The 23,190-nt window shown below is 44.0% G+C and overlaps 1 protein-coding gene and 1 pseudogene across 1 annotated transcript; both read right to left on the bottom strand.

Annotated features, from left to right (window-relative positions):
* Positions 1-1,107: 1,107 nt before the first annotated feature.
* Positions 1,108-9,058, bottom strand: LOC109296387 (annotated as a pseudogene).
* On the bottom strand, positions 8,292-16,696 carry HEBP1 (heme binding protein 1). The gene is made up of 4 exons (XM_019514926.1): positions 16,539-16,696; positions 14,996-15,134; positions 13,532-13,712; positions 8,292-10,723 (listed from the first exon to the last, which is right to left on the bottom strand). The coding sequence occupies exons 1-4, from the start codon at positions 16,614-16,616 to the stop codon at positions 10,552-10,554; spliced, it is 570 nt and encodes a 189-aa protein (XP_019370471.1). The 5' UTR covers positions 16,617-16,696; the 3' UTR covers positions 8,292-10,551.
* Positions 16,697-23,190: the final 6,494 nt, after the last annotated feature.

Below are 23,190 nucleotides of genomic sequence, written 5' to 3'. Positions count from 1 at the left end.
TCTACACCAATATAAATGTGAAACATACTCACAATATACACTGATGTAAGTCTTTAAGTCACTGTACTCCAGGGTAAAGTTACTCTTCAGAAAGTCAGTAGTAACTGTATCCACTGACATAAATTACATAGGGATAGGAGCCATAGGTCTGCAGCTGTCATCAGTTTTATCCCAGGTTAACCCTTTTCTCAATGCAAATAGGCTATCAGCAGCTTCCCCTCCCCCTGAAGGGGAGGTGCTGTAACAGATCTGGAGAGCTGGTCCTTTGTTCACTTGGGATACCAGTTGATTACACAGGTATAGAAAAATTATGTAAGTTGCACTGATGTTAATGTGTCATGTGTCTGCAACTAAATCAGTGATACTGCCTATTGCCCCAAATGGCACAAAGCTGAAAAACCATAGCCCTGGCATTCTTTTTAGTCTCCCAGTTCGTCTGGCGTAGTTCCTGCCCCTCAGTGAATGTGCATGTGGACACCAGACATTTTCTGTTAGGTGACAACATTTCAACAAAACTGAGATTATTTTTTTAGAAAAAATCAATACCATATTTACTTGATTCTAAGATTTTTCCTCTGTCTAACACAGGGGGGAAAGCCCTTGGTCTTAGACTCACATACAGGAGCAGTGGTGGGGGCAGGTGGCTGTTGTGGCTCCGGCTCTGGCTCTAGCTGAAGCCCCTACCAGGGTTGGGGCCATAGCCTCAGCTGCTGCTTGCACACACCTCCATCGCCTCTGCACCCTACCATCTCCTCCTGTAGTCTCTTCCCCTAACTGCCCCCCCCCCGGCAGCCTCTGCTTTCCTGCCTGCCTCTCTCCCTGCCCCTTTACCATTGCTCCATGCTGGCAGGCTCCATCCACGCTGCAGCCTGGGGTACTGAGCATAGCCCCAACTTAGCCCATAGCAGCAGTGTGCAGCCTGCAGCTTGCTGGTTTGCTATGGGGACTGGGATGGGGGCCATTCTCAATGCTTCAGGCTAGAATGGGGATGAAGCCTTCCAGTGAGGTGCAAGGATAAGGGGAGTGGAGAGGCTGGAGGGATGGGAAAGTGGAGAGCAGAGACTGGAGGAGGAGGAAGAAAAAAGAAAGCAGAGGCTGGGGAGCAGGAAGGGGGAGCAGAGGCAGAAAGTGGCCTGAGGCTGGGGGGGGGGCAAGGGGGGCAGGCAGGTGACAGGGAGCAGGCATAAGGAGGGGGAAAGCTACTTGACCTCCCCACCTGCCTGCCCCTCCCCACTCCCCCACTGCCTGTCCTCCGGCAGCTGTGGGTGGAGATGATTTAAAGACAACTCTCCAATAATTAGATTCTATACATGGAAAATGATAACACGTTTATCAATTTTCCATATAGAGAATCTAATTATGGGGGGGGTCATCTTACACTCAGGGTGGTCTTGGGTTCAAATAAATACGGTGACTCACTTTTGAGGACATTCTGCTGGGAAAAAATGAAAACCTAGTTAAACAAGTCTGTTGACTTGAAATGAAACATTTTGGGACTGAAATGAAAAATAGAACAATCTTTCACAAAATGCCCCCTGAAACAAAATGTTTGAAATCTTGACAGTTTTTTCTAGGATAGAAAATCAATTTCTGATGTGTGCTAGTGGATTAATTCATAAACACAAAGTTCCTTCCCTGTATAGAGCTGATTACACGGATACTGTACCCCCGTTATGATACAAGGGACCAGCAGAGCCTACTATGATAACACATATGCTCATTCGACCTCCAGGGAGATTATGAGATAACTTCCGTCAGCCCACTCATCAGAAATGGCTTTTCATCATAGTTCTATAGATAACAGACTTCCCATTTTTCTTGGAAGCTGTAGTTAACACACCAATCACAGAGCAGGACCACATGCAAACTTTCAGGGAGGAGAATCCAGGAAACAGTTCCATACATCCCACAGATCTCTGGAACCAGAGGTAGCTCACACTACTTTCAATTCTGCTTATTTTAACTGGCATAGTGTATTATTGTATGTAGGCTAATTACACTGCTGCTTTATCCGGCTAATTCATACAGCCATGTCACACAGTGCTAAGAGGCAGAGCTAATTAGCCTGGACACAGCACCATATGAATGAGGCAGTACTATTGCCAGTTCAGGAAGTTGTCTGTGTAAACCTCCAGAACTGGAAGCAGTAGAATCTCATTCCCATGTTGCTAGGTAGCATTGTGCTGCATACTCTCCGTGGGCACAGCAGGATGCTATCCCTTGCCATTCTGAATCACTTCTTTTCCTATGAGACATAGGGCATCATGCTCTGGACTTGTCCTTCCCTCTAGAAGTCTGTTTCACTTCTTCTTTCGGAGCCACTCAATCTTGCTTTAAGCCTATTCTGTTCACTCTGCTCGTGATGCTGTGTACAGTCATCTACCTGTGAAATTTATTCTAAACCTCTGCAAACGCTAAACCTAGGTAATGTCTTACTTCAGCGTGGTGTCATATGACTCATACCTTGTGTGCTCTCTCCCCATCCTGTTCTTCTGCTTCGTAATTTTGAGTTGATATAGATTCTTTTGTGTAGGGTAGTCCTCACTGTTGCATGGGATTGTGAGACGGTTTATCTCAGAAAGCAAATACATTATCAGGAAGACCCACCCATTGGCTACCAAAGCAGCACTGATGATTGCCCCAGTTCAAGTTACCACTCATGAGGAGTCTGATCCACATAGCCCAGATGACTATGGAAAAGAGGACAGTTATACAGATGTATATCCTGTGCCTTTTCCAGCCTCGGTATGGACCACAGAAGGTGAACACTGAGATTATGAAGGCAAAGGCCATTAGGAAAAGAACATATATCAAAAGCATGACAAAGTCCTTATTAAGTTGTATTGCTTCCATTTTAGCAAAGTCAATGCCATCTCTATATACAGTGATGACCATATAGCTATGATAACCTGTACCAACATGAGGCCAGCAGTACAAAGCAGCATTCCTAGGTCTGAAATTGGGGTCTTTCCCCTCTCTAGCTTGAAGATGTCATGCACGTGGGTCAGAAGACGGGAGAAGTAGAGAGCAAACGGGACCCAAAGAGGAAGAAGTGGGTGGGGCCAGTGCTCTTGTTGAGCTAGATGAGGAAGAGTGAGGATAAAGACTCCTAGGACACCCAGAAGGAAAAGGAAATGGATGGGGACAAGTTTCTTTTTGTTGCCATCTTTGAGCTTGCATATGACAATGAAGAACATGAGTGAGAGGACCAGGGTAACTTTTTTGCTTATTTTGGCTTCAGCATACTCAGAGAAACGCCCTTGTAATCTCTACAGTAATTATTGAAGGATGTGGAATCATAATAATAACCCTACTTGAGAGTGCACTATAAATACCTAGATAGGTTAGAAGCATTTTTCTTTATAAAGACATGGGAAGAAATGCATCCATCTCTCTAAAATACTTTGCTGTTTTAAAATAAAGTTTTTCTGAACACAGATATCCCCAGGGACAGTCAGCATAAATCATGTGAATTTTTGTTCTTAAGACTTTCCCTTTCATAAACAGTGAAGGGTCAAGTCTTCTACAAAATGAGGGGTTGGCCAGCAAATTAGGGCTTAAATGGCACAATCTTGCTTCCCGAAGTAGACAGCAGAAAGATGAGGTGGAAGGGCCAAAAAATGAGAGCAAGGAATTGTAGGATTGGTGGACTTCCTGTGCTCAAAGCATGTGGTACATGGGTATTTTCCACATTTAGTGGAGAATGGTGGACCTGAATTTAGGCACTAAAGTTCAGCAAAGCTTCCAGAGTTGGGTGGAAGCATCAGTGGGGACTGAGGAAAAGCATTTATAGTATGGATGATCAGCAAGTTTAGGCTTGAGGGTAACCAAACTCCACCCCTAACAGTAAGCATGGACATGCTTGAGATACACAAAGCAACCCCTTTCCAACTCTACAAGAACCGGAGAAATCTGGGCAGGAAACCTGGGCGTAGCAAACTGCATGATTTCTGTGTGTGTGTGGGGGGGGGGGGTGGCATTTTGCAGTTTTTGCTGAATTCAGCAAATTCCAGGCTTTCACACACCAATATATATATATGTGTACAACTGTAAAAATATATACATGTGTATATATATACACACACACATGAAAAGAGCTTAGGTCTCTCTCTCTCCATTTCTGTTGCCAAGGTAGTGCTAGCTTAGTGCAAACAGATAAGCTACTGCCTCATGTTGTTAATTCACCTTTGCAAAAAACCGTCTTCAGTTGAATGATTGGAGAAATACTGTCGAGTGGTTGAGGTGTTAGACTGAGATGCAAGAGATTTGGATTTAATTCCAGGAGCTGCCTTGGACTTTCTGTGTAGCATTGGGCAAAATCATGTGTGTTTCTGTGAGTTGATTTCCCACTTGTAAAATGAAGATAATGGTAGCAGAGAACCCACTCTGCTATCATAGAGATTGAGAGACACTACTTAAAGGACAACTTTTCAAAGCTCTCTGAAAAGTACATGCTTAATTGAGTGTCCTGGCTGGGATAAAGCTCAAACTGAACAATAGTTTTCCAAGGGACAGAGTTTCAGAAAGCCAGCTTTCATTTTTTAAAATATACTTAAGGCTCAAGCCATCCCTCAAGTCTGAGCGTTCCTTAGTCCAGAAGGAGCCAGCCGATGGCACACCTGCCACAAGTGGCATAGGCAGTGTCTGTGTGTGGCACATGGCAGATCAGGGAGAGACCAGGAAACACATTGACAGATATAGCACAGAAGTGGATCAAGGAGGGGAAGGGGATTGGAGTGGTATCCAGAAAAAGTGGAAAGAAAGCCTCCTGGCACTCCTGCCACAAAATGTGGCTCCTGCTGCCTTAGTCGCTTAATATTAATCTCAGTAAGAGTGTGGGATCCACAGCCCCTCTGCAAAAGCCTCATTGCAAACATTCTTAAAGGCAGAGTTCAGCTCTTTAGAATGGCACGTTCTAAATGCTTGCATCAGGTTGCAACATATAGACAAAGAAGGACAAATTGAAAGGGTTTCTAGTAGCCATGTAGGGACACAACTGGGAGCCTGAGGCACACAGGTAGCAGTGACTTCTGGTTCCTGTCCAATTGCAATCACATGGCTACCAGCAGCCGTTATTTTTTTTCACCTTCCCGCTCAAGTCGGTGCCTTGGGCGCTTGCCCTGTTTGCCCCACTCTAGTTTTGCCATTGCTTTCTAGTCAGTTTAAAACTCTTAAATGAGAATATACAAGGTTAAAGGACATGGTACACCCAAAAGGTTAGAGGTGAGTATGAGGAGGCTGCTGGTGTGAGGGACTGGGCAGCAACTTGGAGAAAGGGCAGACTAGAAACGTTAAGCTCCACTAAGGACTTACAAAATTTATCACTCTAGAGGGCAGGGGAGTCCCGGCAAGGTGGGCCTCAAGGGGCAATATGATGGACACAGGACCCAGTTCAGTACATAGTATGGGCTACATTTCTGAGGAAGCATGTGACTTTCCAACCCACTGTCTTAAGTAAAGTACTGATGTTTTTGTGGCTTCGTAATTTATGTTAGAGTTTTAGATACATTTTATTTCAAGTCTTTTCTCTGCTTTTACTAACTAAATTACTTTTGCTGACCTGGCATTTAATAAAAAAATGGAAAAAAAAACCAATCTGACTTTCTTCTGTTGTCAAATGATGTTTCAATGATTTGCTCACAATCAAATCAGGAATGAGTTTCAAAATAATAATAGTGGCATTACCAATCCTGGAATAGAACAGCAAGTTAATTTGAAGTATATGTGGGATTTAGTTCTTATAGCAATCAGCAAAGGCACAGTCGATTGTGCCATTCTCAAACATCTCTCCCTAAAATTCTACCTCCTAGGCAGAAAAACCCCCTCAAATAATTATTTGCACAGAGTGATCTCTTAGGGCAGCTGGGCACTAAAAAACAATAATTTAGCCTGATTCTATGCAATTTATTTTATTTAGAGCTAAGCAGAAAGATTATGAATGGGCTGACCAAAATAGTAAGCTGCTGGCTTTGGGTTTTCAGCAGACATAGTAGCAATGCTTGCAGCGTTTCATCTATTACTGTCAAGGGTGGTGCTATTACCAATGATCCCACTACAATAAATCAGGTTGATGAACAGTTTTATGGAGGTGTTATACATCTACGGCTACTTTCAGTCCAGTTAAGTAATGTGTTTTTAGATAAATGTACTTGAAACATACTCTTATTGAAGAGCAAGATGTTACAGATAATAATTCTATTATTACAAAAGAGGAATTACTGTAACTGTAATTGCAGCAAGGTTACATGCTAGAACTCACTTTTCCCCCCTCCCTAGCCTTGGGACAGCCTTACAAAGCTGCCATGAAAATGTGCTACTCTAAGCGTGTCTGCTTGCTTGCCCCTTACTACAATGATTGATAAGGTAAAAAAAGAAACAAGTAATAGCATGCTGCTTGCCTGCTCAAATAAAAATCACCTATCACCTCAAAGCAAATAGAATTATGTAAGGCTATCCAGACTTATGTAAGGTTTATCCACTCCAGCCATTCTCTTATTAACCCACTATTGGATAGATTTAGTCATGCTTTCAAAAGAAATTGCTTCCTTACTATAGCAGCCAGCAGGAATACTCTTGTCAGTTAGGGTTACTAACATACATTTGCAAGACTAGACTAGTGATCCAGCTCTAGGCTCAATCCAGTGTAGCCAAGCCAACGTGACAGGACTGGGAAGTGTTTCCTATCTATTAAACAGTTTTGAATTTGGCCTTTCGTCTTTTTGGCTATGACACTAACAGCTGTTAGCCAGTGAGATGACAATCAATCTGTTTAGCCATCTGGCTTATCAACAGCTCAGAACTTGCATCACTTGGCTAAAACATTTGCCAGATTCATTTATCTTGAGAAACTAATAGTAGTAGTAGTAGCAGTAGCAGTAGCAGTATTGGCTTCTGCAAAGTGGACTTTGTTGGCAGTCTTGAAGAGAATAAAAGTTAGAAAGTAAGAAACTTAAATTTCTTTCTGCAACAGCAAAATTATATGGAAAAAAAAGGTTTTTTGCAAAAATCTAGTTGGTCTAATAAAAGATATCACCTCTACCATGAGTTCTGATAATTATGTGAAGATATTTCTAGGCCAGCTTCTAAATGTTTTTGGCTGCCCAGCCAGATCCCATATATAAGAAAGCTAGCTTTCAATACATTCACTCTTTACAGTTGGATCAGGGAGAGAGAACTGAAAACTGGAATGCCTAAAGAGCTCAAAATGGTACATAAACAATGCTTGTCATTCACACATGATGTACTAGAACAGAGCTGTCCAACTTCTGAGCAGCTGGGAGCCACGCACCGCACCGGCTGAACCAGCAGAGGCTGCATACCTGCACTAGGGCAAGGCATAGGCCCCTCAGGCGATCACCCCCTACACTGTACTGTGCAGAAATGCCTCACTCACTTCACCATGTACCCACACTCCCCTTCCTACTGCTGCATGGCATGCTCATGCCCTCTGCCCTCTCCCCTTCCCCACCGTCCCCAGCATCATGCACATGTTCCTCCCTATCCTCCTGTTGCACCATGCACATAGCCCCAGGCACAACCACAGTCCCCCCAGGCAGCCAGGCCATGTCACGCTACCTCCTGGGGCAGAGGCTGGCAGCAAAAGCCAAAGGGAGGAGGAGCCTCGAGATGCCAGCTGCTTTTGCAGCTGGAGCAATGTGGGGAGTGGCATCTGGGCAGGAGCCCAAGGGCTGCAACTTAACCTGTTACAGGTCACATGCAGCTCCTGGGCCACCGGTTGAACAGCCCTGTACTAGAAAAATGGAAAGCAAGGCAGATGTAAGTGGGGCTGATTTCACATCAGCCAGAAGAAACAAACCCTCTTTACATTTTTATTTCAAATACTATTCTTAAAATTGTTAATAATTGTTACGCATTTATCACTCAGTTTTGAAAAGAGACAAAAGTGTCTCAGTTTCAGTGTTCATTTGAGACACAGATAAGGATTATATGTGATTTTTGTGTAATGAATTGTACTATTGTCCAACAAGGATACAATTTTAGAGGTGCAGAGAACATGAAACACTTTTCAGTCAATTAGGGACTTAGTAATAGCATTGTTACACACTAGTCTGACATTCTGGCCCTAGTCCTGTGTCTGTGTTTGTTTGTGTGTGTGTTGCTTTATTCAGGTGAGTTAGTCCCATAGCATTCAGTAAGGATACTCACTTAGTAAAATGAGGCAAGAGTTTAAGTGTTTAGGGGATTGTGGCCTATGAAATGAAAAGTTACAATAGAATCACATCAACCCTTACTAGCCACATATACAATTAGATAATGAAAGGCCAAACATGGATATGCCAAACAACTCTTTATTTAGAAAAAAGACTGTGGCTAAATAAAGCTATCATGGCATGATCTATATCCCAAACAAAAAACAGAGGCAAAGTTTTTAAATCAACAACCCCATTTTCAAAAGGAAAAAGCAGTCAACAGCTCCCATTGAGCTCACACATCCTTTGATCAAGCCAGGAAATTGCAATTTACAGTTTTAAAAAGTCAGGTTTCAATGCTGTTTCATACAAAAAAGTAGAGTTTAGGTATGCTTGTTCAAACAGCAGGGTGCTATTCAACTCAAAACTCTTTGAAGTCATTGGTATTATCTATGGAATAAAGTCTTATTTGTTGCACCAAAGGGCATTGAAATCTGACCCTTAGTAAGATCACAGAGGCAATGCTTGTGGACTCCATACCTATGACTTTTTAATGTTAAAAGGTTGCTTATCAGGGCTGTGTACCCTTCAATCTCGGGTGTGTTGCTGAAACCCAGAACTTGATTTAGTTACATCATATTTATTATTAGCCTCTAATGTTCTAGAATTCATCAGGTGTGGCTTGACATTACTGTAGTACACTCATGCCCTATAGCCAGAGTCCCAAAATAAAATCCTGGAATTCAGAAAACATGATGTACCCAAACCTTCCTATCCTAACCCTTGATGTATGTATGCACCAGCAATGAAGAATTCTCTCACAGGTATCACCTGTTGCTTAAAGGACCTCTGCTCCTTTTGAATTATACTACTTCTTTATCCACCTCTTCAATTTCACTGTGGTCCATCTCCCCTTCAGCAATGGTACTTTACTATTACTAAAGCTATCAGTCCATCTCTAGCTTTTCTTCTTTCCACATTATTTAGATATACTTTTTTTTTTACCTAGCAGAGCCAACTGATCTTCCTCTAAGATGACCCTTCCCCTCACTGAAGTCTGTGACACAGATCTTTTTAGACTTCAGTGGGAGAAAGACCAGAACTTCAGGCCTTTTTGCTTTTCTGCTGAAAGCTTTCATCTCAAAAAGAGATCACTTGACCCTACCACAACCACCCCCACAAGATGCTTCATGGGCAAAGAATGACTTCCATCTACCCTGCTTCTCCTCTGACTTTAAAGGAAGAAGCCATTCCTTTTGGCAAGAATTGTTGAACATACAGGCATTATGATATTTTAAGAATGTATCTCTTCGAGTTAGCAAAACCTTAGAAACACCCAGGTAAGCACATGCATGTGTCAGTCTGACACACTTTCCAACCTTCCAACTTTGGCAGGACTGCTGACAGCTAATACTTATCAGTTAAAAAAAAATATAGCATTCACACAACTGGTTACTCCCTTACAAACAAATTTCAAGAGTTTTAAAAGTGGATCCCTAAAATTAGAAACCTAAATCTATATTTTCAATAAAGCCAAGCACCAAGAAGCTCTTGGGAACTGCTGCATGCATCTCTTTTGACTATCAGACAAATAATTGGAGGCTGGATTTTCAAAAGGCCTACATGCACAACAGCTGCCACTGAAGTCAGTTAGAGTTGATTACACATTTGAGCTAATGCACATTTCACTGTTATGGCCAACTTTTTAGAGACAGCATATTGTAAACAAGCAAGAGAATAAACAATTAATCACAAGGTTAGACCACACATTATCAGGTGGCTAAATACAGTGGTTGAGTATCTTGCAGTGAAATGCTCTCTTTCTCAGGTAGAAAAACAGCTGTAAAAATAAGCCTGGATTTTCCACCAAAGAAAGTTTCTGAATCAGATTATAGACATGTTGTGCTCCTGTGCACCACCAGCAAAAAAGAAATGATAGCTATCTTCAATGTCCAGTGTCTCAGTAGCAGCAATTTGGTCCCTTTTGACTCCGCAGAATAGAACAGATAGAAAAATTCACTCAAAAATAGCATATAGATGTCCCTGCACCAGGACAGGATGTAACAGCCATTACATTATAAGGATTTTGGTGCAGCTGTATCATCACTCCAGTGAGTATAAGTGAGAAGGAAGAAACCCTTCCAAAAAGGATAGAGCACAAGTATCTGAGACAGGTCTGGAAGGAAGGAACAACTAAGCCTACGTAGAAGGCTTGGTAAGGCATTTCACAATGTATTATTTTAGAAACAACTTTTTTACAGTGATTGAGACCCCAAGAGGTGTGACATTTCCCCTTCCCCAACCCCTGCTCCCTTTTGTTCTGTAGGTTTGTTTGGAACAGGACAGGGACTTGAGCAGAAGATGACACTGGCACATGCCTGCACTTCAGTGAGCCAGCCATTCATTCTTTCAGAAACCAGACCTCATTCCGCCGCCCATAAGGTTTCATTGGTGGGTCGTAGCCATTACAGAAGTAGAAGGCTTTGCAATAGGTAGCCTCACTCCCCAAAGCAGACTTCAACTTGGCAGCAAAATTCACATAATCCGCTTCCTTGGCATAACCACCAAACTGCCTACAAAGGAAACAAACATAGAAAGACTGAGTGGGGCAATCTTGGAACAGCACAAAGAGAGCATGGGAGAACAAGACACAAAAATAGCCTCGTGTAGCTATTCCTGATTAACCTGGTGGAGGTAGATAAAAGCACTGCCTTGACAATCCCAGAGACTGCAAAGCTTTAGTCACCTATTGAATCTATACGAATGGTATCTCTTGTACCAGCTCCCCAGAGCTACTCTCCCCTGTGTATCAATCTTAAGCTGGAGGAACAACTTCCTGTCACAAAGGGATACTTCTCTCCACAGCTAATGCATTTCTTAGTCTTTCTGCTACGACTGTCAACACAGTGTTAATCATAGTGTGAACAGCTGTCTGCTTAAATCTGGACTGAGATGGGAAGCAAAATTCTAGCTCTCAAAGATGAGGCAAAAAAGGATGTTACTGATTGCAGCAGAACAGCCAACAGCATACAGCTCACATCAATATGTGAAAGGGGAGGTCTTGAACTGAATGTTGTCATATCAGTTTCTTGATCATTGGAAGCTGTCTGCAGATCATCCTGCACCTCATTGCTCAATGTTTGTGACAGTACAGTCTTTCACCATAGAAACAACTAATAGCCAAAAGCTGAATCAGCAGCATTCAGACACATGACAAGAACCAGCTAACTAGAAAGGAAAAGACTGCCCTCTTACTAAGAGATTCCTATCCAATGGACCACTTAGAGGGTTAATAATAGAAGGCAAAGTCTTTCACTGTTAGTGTGTTGGCCTGAATCCAGCACAAACCAGCAGCAATCAAGAGAAAATATCCTATGGCTGTTCAGTATCCTAAGTGGCAACTTGTGGCTTGAATTTAGTTTCTAAAGTCAAGTGACTACATGACCATTAGGCAATAATTGATCCCTGGATAAGGCAAACAGCTGGCTTGTTATCATCTTGTTGTTTCCTGGCCTACAACTTACATACGTGGCCAATATTAGCAATGCTGGACATTTAAGGAGAAATTTTAAAATGAACTTTGAGCTGGTAAGAGACAGAGGAATGTTTTACTCGTTTTATGTTAAGAACCAGAAGGAGAATTTGTCGGGGCAGGGGTGGAGCTGGGGAGACCTACAACCACCTAAAGAGAAGCATTTGTGTTGTCATAAGTAAAGTATTTACTTTTACACTGGATTTAATCTGTTGTACCCCAGATGATTTCCAGCCCCTCCTCCTTCCCAAAAGGAAGTGCAGTCTGAATGACCAGCCTTAAAAACCAGCTTGATTCTAGCAACTGGGAATTAAACAATTATCTCCATAGTAGCCCACTGGCCTGTTAGGCTATCAGGAATTCATAACCCAATTTTTCAATCAAAAGTGGCAGGTGGAATTCATTCGAGTTCTCTCTCTTCAGTTAACAGGAGCTGCCATATTGGGGTGCTGATGTACTTCATTTCAGATTTTTGTTAGCAAAAGGATTAGCACCATGGCATGATCTAGATAGTGCCTGAAAATTGTTCTCATCAGAGAGCTGTCTGATAGGGCTGTATGAAATTTTGCCAGGTGTTTCATTTCAAAGCTGTTTCGATGTGTTTTGAGCTGGGAAACATGTGGCACCTGGGACCAGTGGCAGCAGCAATCTTCCCTGGCACTGGGCACGGGCTGCGCCCAGCGCTGGACCCAGGTAGCAGAGGCAGCCTCCTCTCATTCAGCGCACAGATCCAGTGGCTTGCACCCCCGTGAGGAGTCCAGCACAGCCCAGCAGCCCTCCCAGGGGTACAAGCCCCTGGATCTTCCCCCTGGATGAGAGGAGACTGCTGCTGCCGCCTGGGACAGGTGACAGTAGCAATCTTCTCCAGTGCTGGGTGCAGCCCATGCACAGCACGAGTCCCAGGTGGCAGAGCCAGCCTCCTTTCATCCAGGGTGCTGATCCAGGGACTTGCACCCCTAGGAGGGCTGCTGGGTTGCTGCAGCAATCTTCTCTGGTGCTCTGGCACAGCCCTCCCAGGGGTCTGAGTCCCTGGATCTGTCCACCGGATGAGAGGAGGCTGCCACTGCCAGCAAGTGTCAGCAGGTGGGTTTTGAAGAGTTTAAGTTGCAGTTTCCCAGAAACCTCTGCACCTATCTCCTTGAAACTTAGCAGCAGGCTTCATGCCCTCGGAAGGGGCTACCATCCCTGCAATTTTCATCCAAATCAGGCAAGAAATGACACAGTTTTAGGCATTTTCATGATTCCCCATTATAGCCTATGGGCGAAACATCAAAACGTGTCGAAACAGCAAATCAGTTTTAACAAAACGAAATGGGATAACGCTTCCAAATGAAAGAAAATGACAAAACAAAACACTGTCCTTTCGAAACGGTGAAATGGATGTCAAAACGAAATGATAGTGTTTCACACAGCCCTACTGTCTGATATCTGCCTGAGGTTGATGGTCTCAGTCCAATTCCTAGTAAGCCAGCATCTAGTCTCTTCATATACACACAAATCATTATCATTAGGGCACTAATTAGTCATTTTGTTCTTGATTCCATCCCTCCATCTCAGGTGTGACAACAAGAGGTGTATTATTAGAGAGCATGTTATGTACAGACTGTTTTGGTTTACAGGACTGGTAAGCTGGCATCTTTCATAGACACTGCATTTATATTTAACGAGTAAGAATTCCATTTTCTTTGTGCTGAAACATGAACACAGTTAAGAGAAAAGCTTCTTTGTTCACTATGGTAGGAGCCTTTGATTTCCTACTGTTGCATGCACATTGTGACCAGTAAGTAAGCTGGCAAAACTAGAACCCAGGCCTCCACACCTTCTGGCAATGCTGAGATCTGATTCTTACGTGGAGTAGATGGTCATTTCTTCCCTCTCTTCAATCGTAATGCTTTCATCACTAGGATGAGGAGGGTTGGCCTGATATTGGCTTGGAATCCGGAGCAAGACTTTCACTTTCTGCTGTAAAGAGCCATCCTCAGCAGGAAAGGCAGTGATGGAAACTGGTGCAGTCATGCCCATTCCTACCCCTAAGAGGGACACAAACAGACATATTACACACATGGTCCAAGTCCTTGAGAAACTACATACTAAAGTTCTGATTTTTGGTGTGATTGAATAGCCACAGCTCTGACTGAAGTCAACAGGCATTGCAAGTGCTCATCACTGCTGAAGAAAAAATTCAAGCTTTAATAGTGCAGGAATTAAGATACTGGGACAAACCAATTTTCCATGTAGGCCAGCATCCCACTTCCTACAGAAGCCAATGCCAGATTCAAGACCAATTTAAAATCTCACAAGGTGCTTTACTATCAGAAGTTTCTTCCTGATCCTCTCCAATAATTGTTTTAGGTCCAAAGCATATGAAAGTATATTTGCGTTGCCTCACTGAGGTTTAAATACCCTCTTTGCAGGTTCCAGTAACTTAACTCTGAGCTCTTTTCACTTCTGCTTACATTGCCTGCAGTCTTACCCACCCTAAAGTGGCCAGCTCCTCTCTGAAGGTATGTACAGCAAATAACTTTCTTAGATGTGCCAAGATGCGACTGGAAGGAATAGATTTTTTTCCTTCTCTCCAGGCACAGTAAAATCTCACTGTCAATGCAACAGTAGAGGGAGATAGAGATGAAATCCCCAAAATGCTCTCTCACTAATTTGTAGTTAGGTACAGCACTTCTCTTCCCAGTGCCATGGATTAAGGATAGAGGTGCCTCCTTTTGTCCAGTCACACAGATCACCACTTTTACAGACCCTGTGCAGCAGACATTTCTGTTCTCTCTCAAACTGTAGTCTCTTCCCTCTTCCATTTATTTCCACTTATTCCCACTTGGCAAGTCGTGTGAGGAAGTCTATCAATCTCCCTTCAACACATCACATACTTGGGAGAGGTACAAGGGCAGTGTTTAGGTGATGTATACATACTCTGAAATGCTACCCTGCTGTTTTAAACTATGTGTCTAGCTTTGCTCAGTAAGAACTGAAAAATAATATTTGCATACTTAGACAAAGTATAACAAACAATATATTTGTTTCATGAATTAGAAGAGTCTGAACAGTTGTGCTAAGATAAAAGTGACAGAAGTAATCTCTCCCATTACTGAATACAGGGATTGATTTCCTGTCTACATACACAGCAAGTTAAGGTGCAGAAATCACATGCCATGAACACAGATGACAGGAATTCCCCTAAGAAACTACTATATAGTATCCATGAATCCATGATCTTCAGAAAATAATTAATGCAACTGCAGGTCCCTCTTGACACAAGGTGGTACCAGTCTCTGAGCCAAGAAGAGCTGTCAGGTTTTCTCACCCTTGTCATTGGTTCCTCCAACATACTTCAGGAGCTTGAGCACAGCTTCCTTGGAGGCCTCGTCAAATTGTTTCCCAGTTACCTCCACCACAGCAAACTTTCCACCTTCACACGCCCTTTCTTCATATGTTACCTCTTCCTGAAGAGAGAGCAGAGTCAGGAAATACAACTGTCCTGAGAGATGCAACATGCCTCACAACAAGGGAAGTATTTCCCTGGGAAAGTCAGAATCTAGCAAGAACCACTGCAGCTGTTGTATGAAGACCATCAGTTTGGTTGTTAGAGGGAGACAGCCAACAATGCTGACTCAGCTGGGACTTTCAGTGCTGCTCCCCATAAGAGAGACACTATCCACCCTCCTATCTTCCATGTTAGCAGCCTGCTATGGACAGTTATGATGTCCCCAGGCAGAAGAGGAAGTTCTGCAGGAGAACTTCCAGTTTAGAGTCAGTCACGTTTGCAGAACCACAGATACTGGCAACAAGGGGAAACAGAGGGAGACAGAGACAAGAGAGACAGAATACAGAATAATTATGACCTATACTGAAATCATGGATAAATTAGGCCACTTAGGTCATTCTGCTTCATTTGGACAAGCCCTGCTGAGATATGTAAATGTTCTTCTATCAACTTTGTGTCTCTAGAGAACAGCTACATGATCTAAATGAGATTAGAGTAGACCAAATAATCAATTACAGAGAAGAAAATCCCATAATATAACAAAGGGTGGCCATCATAGAGGGCATTCTGGTTTTCTGCTACTCTGTCCTCTATTGATATGAAACCCAATGCATTTAGGACATAAACACGTCTGGTTTTGTATCAGTAGGGGACAACCAGACTGTCTTCTATGATGGCCACCCTAATATGACAACACTTTTATTTTGGTGCAAAGAGTAAACTTAGCTTCTGACTCGGGAGAAGTCTGAGCAGGCCATAGTTACTACCACATTATTGCCCCCCAAATCTTGAAACTGGAAACCTGGAAATAATTTGGGCAACCTGGCCCCCTCCTACATCGCAGCATGAGACTCCGTCGGGTGTCTCCCCGCCAGCTGGGCAATTTCCACTCCCCAGCCGGGGAGGGCCAATTTCAGGGGGCGGCACATGCCCCTCCTACGCGTCGCCTATGCACTGCCCTGAGGTGTCCGCCTGCCTTCAGACCAGCGAAGTGACTCTCCCTTCAGACCCAAACCCTTCACTCCGCAACCAAAGGCTCGACCTGTTCTTCCTCCCTTCAGCCCAAACTATTCCTGGAGTGTGACCCGCGGGGAAGTTCACTTCCCCACCCACTAAAAGGCTTCACTTGCTTCCTCTCAAGAGCGCGTTTCTCCGGGGGGGCGGGGGCGGGAAGCCTGGGGCGCCAGGTCTGCGCGCGGCGGGCCGGGGCAGCAGCGCGGCAGGGACGAGGCCGCAGCGCGGGCAGGGGCAGGGACGCGCTGGGGAGTGAACGGCTGCGGGCAAGCAAGGGCAGGGCTCCGGGCTCCCCGGGGAGAGGGGGGGCGCGCTCCCCGCCGCCAGGCCCCGGACCCCGCCGGCCTACCGTCTGCCCCGTGCCCAGGACGCGCCAGGGCCACGTTTCCACCGTCCCGAACAGGGAGTTGCGGATGAGGCCCAGCATGGTGCCGCCCGGCCGCTGGCGGGGGAGGAGATCGGCGCGGCGCGGCCCGCCCAGCAGCGCCGGAGGCACTCCCTGCCCAGTTGGCGGGGAGACACCCAGCGGCGTCTCATGCTGCGATGTAGGAGGGGGCCAGGTTGCCCAAAGGGACCTCCCCCACCCCCACTTCCACCCCGGAGGTCGCCTCAGGGGAACGTCCTGATCCACTGCCCCTAGTGCCTGCGGGCAGGGAGATGGAGAAGCCCTATTCCCCACCTCACCCGCCGGCCACAGGAGAGAGGTTTAGAAATTACACACTTCCAGCAGTGTAAAATCGGATGGCAGAGAGAACTGCAGGTAGGGCCGGGCCGGGCCGGGCCGGGCCAGGCCATGGAGTGCACCACCCAGGGAGGCTTTAAAGAGGAGTCTGGGTGGCCTTCTGGCTTGAATGATTTTTGGGACAGGATCCCACATCTGGGCCTGGAGGTTGGACTTACTAGATGACCCTCCCTTCCAAGCCTTTGATTCACAGCTGGTGTTTACCACTGATGTTTGCACGCAACATCTGGCCCTGAAAAGTATGTGCTCCTAAGCTCAGCAAGTGCTTGGAGATGCTACTGCCGAGCCTCAATCCCTCTCTAGTTTAGCCCCTTTCAGTTAGCTGTGCCCATCATCCTGGAAATCCTTTTTTTCAGATCCCAGGTTTGCCACTCCACATTGGCCTGCTGGATGTAAGGAGACCTATTTCTAGTTCGGGCACAGGGGTGCCTGTATGACCTTGGGCTAGTTGTTTAAACTCTCTCTGCCCATTTTGCTTCCTCCTGCAGCACTGGATTGATACTTACCTGCTTCCTCTGTGAGCATACGGTTTATATTTTGAGAAGCCATGGTAGAAAGGGCTGTACCTATGTGGAGTAGTGGATTGCACAAGGCTGTAACAGTTGAGATGGATCCGGTGGCGTTCTGGGGAGTGATCCTGCTATATAATTAGTGCAGAGTGTGGAACTGGAAAACGTTGAAGTCTCTCAGGATGAAGTAATGGAAAAAACTGAGAAACTTAAGTATAATAAAACACAGGACCAGATGGTATTCATCTGAAAAAATAAAATATGAAATAGAGGAAAAAGTTATGGTAATATATGGGTACTATGGTAATAAATTGGTAGTATATGGGCTGAAAAAACTCCTGAAGGTTGCAACATCATCAATACTACACTTATTTTTTTTAATAAAATGAGCCAAAAGGAAATGCTGAGAAATACAGCTTCTTTCTTTCAAATTAATAAATGTTAGCTCAAGACAATTATACAAATTTTTTTTTTCAAATATTTGGATAGTAGGGTAGTTTTTTAAAAGATTCAGCTGGAACTTCAGTGTCCATCTCCCAATGATTTCTATACAAGTTGTGTGCATAAGTCCCTTAATTTCATTTAAAACTCTCACCCAATATCCTCTACAAAAGTGCATGGAATTAAATACTTGGGGAGAGGAGGAAAGGGTTATAACCATTATCAATACAGATTATCTGCTTAGCTTTCTCCTTGTATTTCCTTAGAGCTTCACAATCATCAATGAATATTAACTTCACAACATTCCTGTTACGTAATGAAGTTGTGACCTGTTTTACAGCTAGAGATTTGAGGCACAGGAGTAGGTTAAGTAATTTACCCAAGGTCATGTCTGAAGTCTATGACTGAGACAGGGCCTGAACCTAGGTCTGCTAAGGCCAGCTGAGAGCATTAGCTACCTGGCCAACCTGTCCATGGTTGTGTTGGCATAGTTCTGCATGAGCACATAGCTGACTATCTATGAAGCCCCTAAAATAGAATTTTTGTGGTGTGGAAATTGCTTTTGGTACATAACATTCCTCAGCTCTTCAGGAGAAAAAAATGCTAAACTAGTCTGATAATAAAGCAGACACATCAATGCAAAGATAAGTAACCGGATAAGGTAATTATTGAAACACAATTTCTATTATATCATTGGGAGTTTACTGCCTGAAATAGATGGAGAATTTCATATCATGCTGTGTTTACATCTGGAAATGATAATGGACTCAGACATGGACTTTAACAGAAGCAAAAGGAACCATAAATCAATAATAACAGAGACAGATTTAAGTCACTTTGCATTTATTCACTATTGTATCTTCTGAATTAACTTTATAGGGCTGGGAAGTTGTTACCCACCTGACCAAAGCATTCAATCTGTACTAGTTTAGGATGTCTAACAATAGGATCTCCATGCCCATATTACAACTAAATATAAAAACTTGACATTTACATGGTGTCTTATATCTAGATATTACCAAGTGGTCAAAAGCCTTTACAACCATAATGCTAATCTTGAAGCTATTATGTGCAAAGTATTCCCATTACAAAGAATGGGAGTTCTAGGCAGACACACAGTTGATGATACAATGTAATAACATTATATAAAGCAACAGAGATATGATGAAATATATTTACATAAATGATTTGGACTATAAAATTGTCTTCATCATTTAACAGGAAAGGTAGAATAGAACTCATTTGTTCGGAGAAGCAATGGCATGTTCCTATTAGCCTTTTCATAGAATTATAGGGTTGGAAAGACTTCAGGGTCATTTAGTCCAACCCTTGCAGAGTTGCAAGATTATTTGTTTCTAAAACTATTATTCATTAAACTAAGTTTTAGCAATCCCCAAGTAAAGCTAGCAAGAGACCCCAAGTACAGGATTTGTTGTTTTCTAAAAGCATAGCCTCAGAGAATTTGTGCATGGAAAATATCTATTAGTTAATTTTGTTCACTCCCAACACTGCCACTACCTCACTACCAGTCTCAAACTTGATCCCTATCGATGACATTCTGTTTATTAGACCTAATAGCAACTTTGACAGTCCTCCTATGTTATTTTATATAGCTCAGTTTAAAATAATCCACATGAAAAGTGTTTCTCCCAGTTCCCTTTTGAGATTATTTTAATGTAACAAATCCTTTACCCCTTACAGTCAACCTTTGGAAAGCCTTTTAAATAGCTAGTCTTCCTCCTTAGCATTTACATCTATAGAATGTTTGTAAATAGTTGGTAGGTTGGTGGAATGGCTACAAGTTTCATAGTTTCATAGTGCTTAGGGTCGGAAGGGACCTAAATAGATCATCAGGTCCAACCCCATGCTCCGGGCAGGAACAGGTGCCATGGTCATATCACCCCAACCAAATATCTGTTCAGCTTCCTCTTGAAGACCCCCAAGGTAGGAGAGAGCACCACCACACTTGGGAGCCCATTCCAGAGCCTGGCAGCTTTGACTGTAAAATAATGTCTCCCTAACCTTCTCTCTAATATTTGTGGCCGTTATTCCTAGTAGCAATCTAGATCTAATTAGTTCTTTAATTTGATTCCACCAGACCTTTTCATGAACTTTGGAGTCCCCAGCCAGTTCAGCACTTTCTAAAAATCTCGTCCTTAAAGCGTATCTCAATTTCAACATTAAATATAGTACCAACGCACTCCAAACCACTAGTAATGTGTGAAGACTTAGGCCCACAAGGCCTTGTGGTGTTTCTTATCCCTAACACGCTTTTCATTTTAACTTCTCCTCAACAGAACATGCTTTATAGGAATGGTTATTAGGCAAGGCTAGCATTTTAAAACATAACTGCTCCCCTGTAGATCCCAGCTCTGATTTTTCAAAGGAGCTAATACATTCCTGTTCCTACTGATGCCACTGGTAGCTGTGGGAGGCTCAGCACATCTGAAAAAACAAATCATTTCTGTATGGGTCCCTACGTGTGAAGTAACTTACATCTGAAAATACTGGCCTGAGACCATATGTGTGCATTATCCCTTTGTCCTTTAACTCATAGTGTTCTGTGAAGTAGGGAAGAGAAACAAGTGAATCCAATGATTACAAATATCACTCTCAACCATCTGGAAAACATGGGAGGGTGTAGGACAAATAGACCTAACTGAATTTAGATTACCTAATCATTTAGCATGGATCATAAAAACAGTCATCACCAACAAATTCTGCTGGATTTGGCCCAACAACTTAGATTCAAAAGGCATTCTATAAACCAGAACTCCTAAGCAAGTCTTGTCAATAATCCAGATACTCAGTCATATATGTTTTACTTGATCAGGATAACAGTCTCTCACTGATAAAGCGTTGAGGACAAGAAAAGATAGAAATGTTTGTTTATTTTTTTCTGGAAGACAGCTAATTCCTCTGAGGCCTCCGGCGGATATATATCCTCCTCCTCTGATGAAACGGGAGTCTCTGTAGCTGAACACTGCTCAGCCTCTGACTCCTCAGGGCATTGTATCGGGTTGGAGAGATGGTCTTGCTTATTATCCTGAGTCGTTCATTCAGTTCAGCCAGCCTCTTTGTAATTGAACGGACTTCCCTCAGGAGGTCATCTACCGCTGCGGAGACAGGACGGAGGCTGCAGACAAGAGCACCAGAGTTAGAATAGACATGTCTGGAACCAGGGCCAACTTAACCCTTTAGTGGGCCCTAGGCAAATGAACTCGTGGGCCCTACTTAATGCCGTATATTTGTATTACTTTTTTCCATTCAATAATTATAACAGATAAAATAAGCACAACTGGAATCCTTCTTCACTTAGGGCCCTAGGCATGTGCTTAGTTTGCCTATTTGTTAATCCAGCCCTGTCTGGAATGATTACTTAGCACACACTGAACTACCAATTCTATATTTCTGCAGTGTCTTTCATGATGGACATTTCCCAAGAAGCATAGACGTTTCAGTAGTGACCAGTGATTTCAAGTCCATCAGTTTTTAGAAACCCAACTTCAGATACCTGAAATGGGCCTGGTTTTCAAAAATGCATTTATTTAGCATATTCTGAACATCAGGCTCCTTTTAAGGTTTCTCAAGTTTTAGGCTCCAGAAAAACACTGTGTGTTTGACCAAGCATAGAGGCATATGCACTGAAGTGTAGCCAGCTGGATATGGAATGTGTCAGCTGCATTAACAGCACACAGAACACTTGCAACATTTCAAACAGGAAGTTGGAACTATATGCTGAAACTGGTCAGTTTAGTTCTGTCCATGTAAACTTAATCTGGCCCAGATACCCCAATTATCTCTGTTCTACTAAGAGTGCACCCACAAAAGATCTGGACAAGCATCCAGGACCATAGTTTTATGACAGCAAACTCCTTAGTGGAATATGCAGGACCCCTGGATGCGTTAAGGATTTAGAGGGAGAAGACCTACAATGAGTCACTGTCACGGCGCGGGGTCCTAGGAGTGGCTGTGATCTCTCCTAATGCCCCCTACCGTGCCAAGTTCGAGATAAAGCACCCTTGTTCCCGCCCACCACGTCTTTGATGTTAGGTATGTTATAAGGGAGGCTGCCTTTTGTCCCCTTGGACACGGTGCTCTGGTTTATCCTGGCCTCTGTTCTGTATTGATTGACTTGGTGCACCCCAGCCTTATGGGCTATGTGTGGCTCCAACCACCCCTGTACCACGCCTCAAGCCTTGCAGATGTCCCGGATGTTGTTTGGTCGATTTCCTTACCACGCCCGCACTGGCGCTCCCTGGCTTGTCACGCAGCCTGCGCCCCTCACTGGCGCTTCTTGCAAATTGGGGCTCAGGAGGCCGTAACCGTGCCTGGCCCCCAAATGCCCTCCTCGAGTCTTAAAGCAAGTGCCTGCTCTAGGGCTTCTCGCCCGTGCCCGCTCTGGGGCTTCTCGCAACTGGGACTCAGGTGGCTGTAGCCGTGCCTGGCCCCCAAATCCCCTCCCCAGATCTTAGATTTCCTGTGGGGCTCAGGCGACCTCGGCCTTACCTGGCCCCCCAATCCACTGCGCCCCTTCTCAGGGCTGGAGTCAGCGCACCCCTGAATGTTGTGCCCTCTCTGGCACTGGGGCCTCCTCCAACCCCTAACAGCCTCACCCGGTTCTCTGGTTTTATAAAACTACAAACAGAAAACTCAAGCTCCTGGGCTATAACGTAAAATCTAAGCCATCTGGCTAACCATCATTCAAATCCCTACCAGGGCTTTCTCCACCCGATATCCTCCAACAGAAGTTGCTCAGGCCATCAGGCTTCTCTACTCTGCTTACTCCAGCAGAGCTCCCTCTTCCTTGGCTGCTAGCGGAGAAATGCTCCCCTGGCCTCAGCCTGGATAATATATATATAGGTCAGGCCTGGCCCTCTTCCGGTCAGCTGACCAACTGCGGTTGCACCAGCAACTGGCACCTGTACCTCTTTATAGGAGCAGAGCACTGAAGTGCCCTACGACAGTCACCAACACTTCCTCTGGTAGTTTTTCCAACTAAGCCTCCCTACCAGTGTCAGCCTTGCTTAATTGGCTAGGTCTGACAGCCTTAAAGTCTGGATGGTTAGTTTCTAAGATCATCATCAATCCAGTAACAGTAACAATGTACTAGATTTTTCCCAAATATAAGATTCAGTTCTTACACTAAGGAATTTCTGTTTATACTGGTTATCCAGTGGGGACCCTGGTATCCATTGTGTGTTTGGGGAGAAATTCATCTCTGTAAAAAGGCCACATAAATTACTTATCCAGTAACAAAACCCACTTATACCGTTATTTGAACAGATTTTGTACAACCCTTCTTCATA

Source organism: Gavialis gangeticus, unplaced genomic scaffold (assembly GCF_001723915.1).
Source record: "Gavialis gangeticus isolate Ggan-Ray unplaced genomic scaffold, GavGan_comp1, whole genome shotgun sequence".
NCBI lineage: Eukaryota > Metazoa > Chordata > Crocodylia > Gavialidae > Gavialis > Gavialis gangeticus.
Note: the sequence above shows the minus strand (reverse complement) of the source record. Positions and strands in the feature narration are given on the sequence as shown.

Coding starts and splice junctions, on each gene's coding strand:
- HEBP1 (XM_019514926.1), bottom strand. CDS start 16,616: ATGCTGGGCCTCATCCGCAACTCCCTGTTCGGGACGGTGGAAACGTGG. Junction 15,135..16,538: donor TCCTGGGCACGGGGCAGACG/GTAGGCCGGCGG, acceptor CTCTCTCTTCAG/GAAGAGGTAACATATGAAGA. Junction 13,713..14,995: donor TGGAGGAACCAATGACAAGG/GTGAGAAAACCT, acceptor TGTCCCTCTTAG/GGGTAGGAATGGGCATGACT.